Source organism: Oryctolagus cuniculus, chromosome 7 (genome assembly GCF_051225735.1).
Source record: "Oryctolagus cuniculus isolate XC-2025 breed Fujian yellow rabbit chromosome 7, ASM5122573v1, whole genome shotgun sequence".
In the NCBI taxonomy this organism is placed as follows: domain Eukaryota; kingdom Metazoa; phylum Chordata; class Mammalia; order Lagomorpha; family Leporidae; genus Oryctolagus; species Oryctolagus cuniculus.
The window spans coordinates 93,434,656-93,443,674 of NC_142873.1; the positions used below are offsets into that span (position 1 = coordinate 93,434,656).

General features: G+C 34.4%; 1 protein-coding gene across 1 annotated transcript in view; it reads left to right on the forward strand.

Moving 5' to 3' along the window:
* ADGRL4 (adhesion G protein-coupled receptor L4) overlaps positions 1–8,430 on the forward strand; it is a 126,245-nt gene extending 117,815 nt beyond the window's left edge. The window contains exons 14-16 of the mRNA XM_002715900.6: positions 5,097–5,188; positions 6,521–6,689; positions 7,043–8,430. Coding sequence (XP_002715946.1) covers positions 5,097–5,188; positions 6,521–6,689; positions 7,043–7,105 — 324 coding nt within the window. The 3' untranslated portion in view covers positions 7,106–8,430. The remainder of the gene's footprint in view (positions 1–5,096; positions 5,189–6,520; positions 6,690–7,042) is intronic.
* The last annotated feature ends 589 nt before the right edge of the window (positions 8,431–9,019 follow it).

Sequence of the window (9,019 nt, forward strand, 5' to 3'; positions counted from 1 at the left end):
TCTCTTGCAAATAAATAAATAAATCTTGAAAAATACACTTTTCTATACCAGGTAAAGTGCATTGAATTTCTTTTATTTTTTTTAAAGACTTATTTATTTATTTATTTGAAAGGCAGAGTTACAGAGAGGCAGAGGCAGAGAGAGAGAGGTCTTCCATCTGCTTGTTCACTGCCCAAATAACCGCAACAGCCATATCTGGGCCGATCCAAAGCCAGGAGCCAGGAGCTTCTTCTGGGTCTCCCCAGTGGGTGCAGGAGCCCAAAGACTTGGACCGTCTTCCACTGCTTTCCAAGGCTGTAGTAAAGAGCTGGATTGGAAGTGGAGCAGCCAAGACTCGAACTGACGCCCATATGAGATGCCAGCACTGCAGGCAGAGGCTTTACCTGCTTATGCCACAGCAGCAGAACCAAGTGCATTAAATTTCAACATCTAAATATGTAAAGTCACGTGCCTTTCAATGACTTTATATGATAATGAGCCTGTATTTATGGTTTTCAACTCTGTTAGAAAAGATGTAAAGTAGGATATATTTTTGGATGAGAAGAGCATGCAAACAAAAGGAATAAATGTACATTTTTCCAGTTACCCAAAATTTCAGCTATGTATTATCTAACTCATAATATTCAATTATTTAGAATAACTGAGGAAAATTTAGTTCTAATTGCTTTAGGAAATTATTATTCTGGGAAAAACTCTATATCATTATGATGATGAGAAAATGCATTAAAATTATTTTGAGGCTTGTAAAACTGTAAGGAAGACTGTTGTGATGGGTGTCAAAGCAATGGTAAAAAGGCAGAGAGATTGGCTCAACTCAGGAAACAATAAAGACATGCTGAGGATTTACATCTAAAATTCAGATTGAAGGTACTGGAATAATTGCGAGGAGACACCAATGTTAGGGGAATGTCTTGCTGAACTAACTTACAGGGTTCTTGCTGAACTGCAGGCCAGGACAATGGACTATCAAGGGCACACCTGATTTAGCAGGGCTTTTGCTAAGACTGGACTATAAAAGGACCGACACTGAAGTTCAAGGTCACGGACTAGCTGAAGAGAGGGTTCAGAGAAGCCTTACTCCAGTTTGGTCAGGAAGAGAGTTTTGGGGTGGGCCTTTGGAGAGTGAATCACAGATTAAGATGTCTGGGTTCAGTTCTCAGCTCCAAGTCCTAATTCTCATGTTCCATCAGCAGACCCTGGAAGGTAGCAGGTTATGGTGCAAGAAACTGGGTTTCTGCTACTTATGTGAGAGACTTGATTGCATTCAGCTTTTGGCCCTGAGCTAGGCCTAACTATTCAGGCACTTTCAGGAAATGGACCAACATTTGTGAACGCTCACTCTCGGACTCTTTCTCTCCCCCTCTTTCTCTCCCTCAGTCAACATTGGCCTAGAAAATTCACAGTATCCAAATCGCTAAAGAATATCCATCATCCTCTGCATTTCTGAAGAATTAAACTGGATGAGACTTTATCAGTTGAGTTTCTGTCTTCTCAAGAAGCCTACACTGGGAGGCAGTATGTAGATAAGGTGGCATTTAAACGCAGAATGAGAATGAGCTGTGGGAATATCTTTCAAGCAGGCCAGTACACCTGCCCTATGGCATCTTTGGTATGCTAGAGGAAAAGACAGAGAATCCAATTTGAATGGAGTGGAGTGGCCAAAGTATAGAAAAGTAGAAATTGAGAGAAGTGATATGACAGGCACCAAATCATACCCTAGAGGGCTTGGTGAGATCCTTGGCTTTAATTCTGAATGGAAGCCTCTGAATAGAGAAACAGCCTGACGTATTTTAAAGAAACGAGGCCAAGTGTTATGATGAGAGAGATCACAGTAAGCTATGACGACAGCAGGGGAATCCACTAGGTTCTGTGGGAGCCAAGGGCTGTGTTACGTGACCTGTTTCAGGATAATAATAGCTGTGAAAACTAGAAGTGTTAGTTATGTCCTCAACATGTTTGGGAGGCAGAGATGAAGATTTGGGTGACAAATAAGCCTGATGGCCTAGAAGAATGAGGTAACATTTTTTTCTGTGTGGGGGGGAGGAAATTACAACAAAAATATGTTAGGGGAAAGAATGGCAGTTTGTATCTTCACATTTCTAAACCCCAGGCCTTGAAGATGCCTAGGTGGAGGAGCCAGGGCATAGGGAGAGATAGTATTTGGAACCACTGGATGTAATCACTCAGGAAGCGAAGGCCTATAGGTCACTGGCTAAGTGCCCATGTAATATTCTCCATGTCGATTTCCTATGTTCACATTGGTCATTCAAGACTGGCTTACAAATCGTGGTTTAGGGTTCTATATCCTGTGTTATTTCACCCCACTATGCAAACAACTGCATGTCACTTGCTGAGTGAGTTGTGTTGTACTTGCCTGTTGACTGGTCATCTTCTCCATCTTACCACAGCACATTGAGCAAAAAGCCTATAGTAGAGAAATGATTCTTGAATGAAACAATAAATAAAAAATTAAAACCCTTTGCCCTGAAGATAAAATCTAATTTGCATTTCATGCTGCTGTTTATTTTGCTTACTACATCCAGGAATCTATCAGTTGTTAAAAGGCACATAACTTTTTTAGCTCCCCACTACCTCACAGCTCTTTTCTGAGCTGTTGTCCTCCAAAAAATACCTTTCTCCTTCTTCCTTTAATCTCCTAATGCATTATAATTCATCAGGTCCAGGCTTGAATGCTAGGTCTGAAAGGAAAGTTCATTCTAATTCATGTCCATTTTGCCTCTTCTCTTAATCCAAATTTGTGAATTGATAACTTTTATCACAGTGTGTGGGCTTATATGCATTTGTATTCTTTTTTATCTATTTTCTTAATGGAATCTATCAGAACAAAAGACCCTGTCCCTGTCCGTTATGTTCATTAATATGTACAAATTCCTGTACCATGTACTGAAGAGAATTATTAACCTAAATAAAAATGAAAACTCCCATATATTTGCATGATTGCCAATTAATATGAAAAATATTTAATCAATGTATTTGTGATTTTTGGTAACATAAAACTACAACACCTTTTGATGAAAATATTTTACTATGCTTTCTGTTAACATTTGGGAACACGGGAGCTTATGGAATAAGAATTATCTCCCACATGCAAGGCAGCACCTGGTTTTTATAAGTATGTAAACATTTTCCTTTTTGTACTGAAAAAAAATGCACTTTCCAGATCTAGATTTCCCTTGGGGAATGTTCCATTTCCCCTCTTCGCTTCACTCACTTAGCATGTGATGTACAAGGGCATGTCCAAGGAGTCCAGGCACTCCTGAGAAACCACAGCAGCAAATACAACTATCCATCAAACCCAGTATAATCAAAAAAGAAGCTTAGGAAACGTTAGTGTATGTTGTAAATGGCTCATTTAGGTAAAAGATTATTGAGCTAGAGAATGTTTTGAATAGGTTATACTTATTTTATCTCATAACTTCCATTTGTTGAAATAACAAGTTCAGTAGCAATACCTCATCAAAATTACTTCAGGAATTTCAGACCAGTAATGTTTTGGCATGCATTAATTATAAAACCTAAATTTTAATACATTTTTTAATTTTTCAAAACATATACTCATATATTTATAAATTAAAATGTTTTCATACTTATGTAAAAAAGCTGTAGTTATTGAAACTTAGAAAATTTTAAGTATTTCTCTTTTGTAAGTGTTAAGGTCTATTTATAAAATTAAATGCTAGCAAGTTATCATTTCAGTTAATTATTTGAGCATACAATAGAGTAAAACTGCCAGCTAAATCCATTTAAATATAATTTCTCTCTTCTATGCAATTGCTAAAGTCTTTTCTTTATATGGAAGCATTATTATCACCAGAATTAATTAGTAACACAATTAGAAGTAATTGGTATTTGGTGGCAGGAAAAGAGAGTTAGATCCTTATTCCTGTAAGATTTTCCCTCAAGGAACTTTCCACTGAGACAAAGCAACTGAAATTCTCTTACTTGTGATTTTATGATGCCAGTAATATAGTAATTTAGTTATTACTAAATTTCATTTTTGAAACATCATAAAACACTACTTAAACTATTAAAGACAAAATTTTTCTGTAACTATAAGCTTTTAAATTATTCATATAAGAATTTATAGGAAAATTATACTACTTCATTTTGTTGTCATAATTTTAATATCTGGATTAATGAGATATTTTCAGTGAAGTTTCAATCCACAAGTTTTGTCTATAATATTTAATATGTTAAGTTATTAGGATGCTCATATTAGAATAAATACATGTCTTTAAACACCTTTCATTTAGTCTTCTGACATTATAACTTGAAGACATCTAAAGACAAAGGAAAAGAGCTGTTTTTCATGATGCCATCATATAAAAATGATAAAAACTTCATGTACATTATTTACCCAATATCAGGAAATATAAATAATAGAATGTGTATATTAATAAAATTTACTTCCTTTCCAACAAACATTCATTTAATTGATTAATATTTTGAAAGCTTCTGAGGTTAAATCTAGGGAAATGAAATCTGAACATAAATATTAGGAGAGACATCTAGATGAACCACACAAAAACAAAGTAGATTAAAACATTTGCTGGTAATAAAACTTGAGGACGTTGTGTTGAGCTTTCTAATTTCCTTTCCATTTTCCCTTTCCAGTCTACATTTTTAAAGCACTGATAGAACTGTCGCTAACATGTTTCCTCAATAAAACCATAAGTAATTTAGTGAACAAAAATTTGCTTTCCCACATACTTACAAAGCTCTCCTAACAAAAGCTTATCTTATTATGTATATTAATCATATTACTAGCAGCAGATGATACTTATCAATCTGTAGGTGTGATCATAACATCTGATTAAGTTTTTTGAACAGGTTGCTTAGCACAATCTGGCAAATTTTAGTACCATTTGTACCAACAATTTTCAGTGATGTTAAGATCAATCACAGATTTATTTGCCTATGTGTACCAGAGGGTGTGTACTTTTTAATATATATTTTAAATGTCATGAATTTTTGGTTTCTGTCTGATTGAAATCTTTACTATTTGTTATGTCCTTTTGTGTAGATCAAATTTATTATGAAGTTATCTCTTCTTTGAAATTAATATCTTTTCCCAGGTTAATCTCTTGGCTTTTGGAGTTATCATATACAAAGTTTTCCGTCACACCGCAGGATTGAAACCAGAAGTCAGTTGCTATGAGAATATAAGGTAAATGTTTCATTTTACTTTCTTTAGTAATTAAAAGTTTTAATAACTTAAAGAACAAATTATTTTTTTAGAATTTTTGTTTTTAAATGATTGTTTCACACTTGTTTTATCATAAGTGAAATACTTATTAGAAAATAGTATTTATGTTTAATAAAACCATCATCACAGATTAAATGATAATTAAAACAATTTTTGAAACGTCCTCACCTTTGAAAGGCAAATATGATAACTGCATTTTAAGGCAAAAGTATACCTTCATGATTTTTTTTAAACAGTGTTTCTCAGAGGTTGGTAGCTGTTTCTTTCTGTGATTCCCAGTTTACATGTTGCTGTGATCGCTCTGTCAATCCCCTCTTTAAAATAGATTTATTGAGACCTTGAAAATGGTTTGTTCAGGAAAATCTGAATTATACTATAGGGTACATTGGAAACAACTGACTGTGTTGCTTGGAACACTCCTGTAGTTTCAATACCTTGCACAAGATTTATAGTTGGGATTTAGCAACTGTTGGATTGATTACTTTCTTTGAGTCCTCATCGTCCCGTAGTGTCCTGGTTTTAATAAAGTTGAAAATTACTTATTTTTGGAGGTTACCACAAAACATTTTCTCTTATAAAGAATAATTGTCTAAAAATGAATGAGTTGTTTAATTTTCAAGTCGATGTCCTCAGTGAGCAAAACTGATGATTGATTTCCCAAAATGCCTAGGCAATCAGGCAAAAATATGTAAGGGTGAGTATGTGTATACATTTATCTTTAATTTTTTTTAGAAATCAATATTCTGACATGAATTTATTTTGGAGTAGCCATATTACACCAGAAAAAAAAAGTCTAATTTTATATTCTGCACTTTCTTCTTTACTAAACCTGAAGGGAAAGCAGAATCCTCCTTTGATGTCATGAACATGTGCTGACCCAAGTCCACATGGTGTCCTTTTCAAGGTTTCATAGAGAAAACATTTCCTAGTAGATATATGTCTTACCTTCGGGAATTCCTGCAGCCTTAGATTTGAAATCAAAGCATGTGGACTGCAGTACATCAGATGGAAATATTTTAAGATTAAGGAAATTCCCTTTAAATGTCAAGTTTTAAGAATGGGACCTTGATTTGGGAAGCACCTCCCTGCCACAGTGCAGTAGCATACCCTGAAGGCAGTCCCATGTTACTGCGGCCCAGAATTTCAAATCATGACTGGTTTGTATAAAAGATTTCTTGGTTAGAGCAAAAATTCATTTCCCACACGATCTGAGAATGTGGGTGCATGTAATATGTAGGCATGCATGTAAAACGTATGTGGCTGTCTTAACGGACACCTTGCAATATGCCACAGGTCTTGTGCCAGAGGAGCGCTTGCTCTCCTGTTCCTCCTGGGTACCACCTGGATCTTCGGGGTGCTCCATGTCGTGCATGCCTCCGTGGTGACCGCTTACCTCTTCACCGTCAGCAATGCCTTCCAGGGCATGTTCATCTTCTTGTTTCTGTGTGTTTTATCTAGAAAGGTAAGCAAGTATTTGTTATCAACCCCACAGTAGTTTCATATACCATCACTTACCAAATTGTTAAAGACTTTTTTTTTTTCCATAGACCTGTGACTTCTTGCCTTAATTGATTAAATTCAGTGTCTCTTAGTACAAGAAAATCAGAACACCTACATCTATTAGAGAAATACACTTTTAAAACTTTGCTGTTTAGGAATGTCAACATAATTTACCTAAACTTGAGCATATTCTGATGGATATGCAGAAATCAATAATACTTTAGAAAAACAAATATAACAGTTATTGTAATTTAGAAATAATTTAGCATAATTATCATAATTATTTTAACATTTCTTCCTTTTTCTTTCTTTAAGATCCAAGAAGAGTATTATAGATTGTTCAAGAATGTCCCTTGTTGTTTTGGATGTTTACGGTAAACACAGAGAATTATGCATATTGCTGCAAAAATATTAAAAATCCAAGCTGTGGATGACCAATGTATCAAAGTCACTCAGTCAAATTATCCAGTTATTAATTACTAGATACTCAAATACTTTAAATTTGCTTTTCTATTCACAGTATAGAAACTGTAGATAATAAAAGATAAAACTATGTACCATATAGCCATAGCACACTTTCTTACAAGACATAGTTATGTCAAAAATAGTATTGCCGATATTTGGAAAGTAATTGGTTTCTCAGGAGTGATATCACTGCACCCAAGGAAGAGATTTTCTTTCTAACTCAGAAATGTATCAATATCCTGAAGGAAACCACTAGCTTGATATTGTTGTGAGTCATGTTGCCTTTGAAACTAGTCCCCTACCACCTTGGTAATGAGAGTTACAGAAACAGGAATGTAACAGACTGAAGGGACAGAAAACAAAACTATAAAAAGAGAATGGCTGTTACAATAATATATGTTTTGAATAAAATTGTTTTCTTGTCAACTTGAGCAATTTTTGAGATAAGATAAAGAGTTGAATAAACATTTTAACATTTGGTGAATTGTTCTGAATTTGAATATCTGCTGAAACAACTTTTACCTCAATTTGCTATATCCATTTTATTGTCTAATATTTTTTAAAAATTCTGCAAATTAAAAAATTAAAAATATCTGTTTTAAAGTTGACATTAGGTTGAGAAATGCTATTTCTATGCTTCTTTTACAATTTGTGATTTCAAAAACTTCATCAATAAAACATGAATGTGCCAAAACTTAATATTTATGGCTATAAATGTAAAATTAGTGTATAGAGAGCTGAAGTAGTCTATTCTATAACATTAGCACAATGAGTATTCTGTTGCATTGGACTGGTATTTGAATACAGTATATTTGAATTCTTTATTATTTTAATTCTAGAAATTTTATAGTTCACATGGCAATAGTCCTTTTTAATTTACTATTTTATAAGAGCATTGTAAATATGAAAGTATTCATAAATTGAATTACTATTTTTCCTGTTCAGAAAAGTACACATTCAAAATTGTTATTTATAATGAAGAAATCACTGAGCACTGTTGAAGTTTTCATAGTGGATCTATTTTCTGTCAGTGTTCTACTAACAAAGTATTTCTGCTTAATTGTATGCCTTCTATCCTCAAATCTTCTCATTAAAATGTAGAAGCAGTAGTTTTATTTCAAAACTATGTAATTGTGCCAATACACTAAATGCTGTGATTTTAAATTAATTTCTCCAGCTGTTAAAAAAAGAAGTCTGTCAAATCTTGCTCTAACAAATAAAATGTTATCTAAAATGAAGCCATCCTACTAGTTCTTTGCTGAGTCGTTTTCTCAAAGAAGATGAGTTATCTGCTCATATCTCTTTTACGTTTGTGGAGGATCCATGATAATAGCTTTTCATTATATCTTCTAATTTATTACCTAGTAAGCCTATGGCCTACTATTATAGTTGTCATTACACAATAGTGCTACAGGAGTATGAGATTGAAAAACTAATCTGTTCAATCAGTATGTACCAAACCGTAGTGGTAGGTGGAAAAATAAGCCTCCAAAAATGTCCATGCCCTGAACTTCAGAACCTGTGACTAGATTAGATTTCATAGCAAGTAGAATTAGAGCTGAAAATAAAGTTGCTCATTAGCTGACAGTGATAGGGAGAGATTAGCCTGGATAATCTAGGTGTGCCCACTGCAATACTAAGGATCTTTCTATGGGAAAGAAAAGCGCTAGAAGAGAGAGTTCAAGGTGACGCAGCCTGATAGGCTCAACCAGCCCCTGTGGCTTTGAATGGGAGAAGTCTACAAACTGCCTAAAACAGCAAGGAAATGAATTCTTCCCTCGAGCCTCCAGAAGGCCATCAGCCTTGCTGATTCGTTTATTTTAGCAC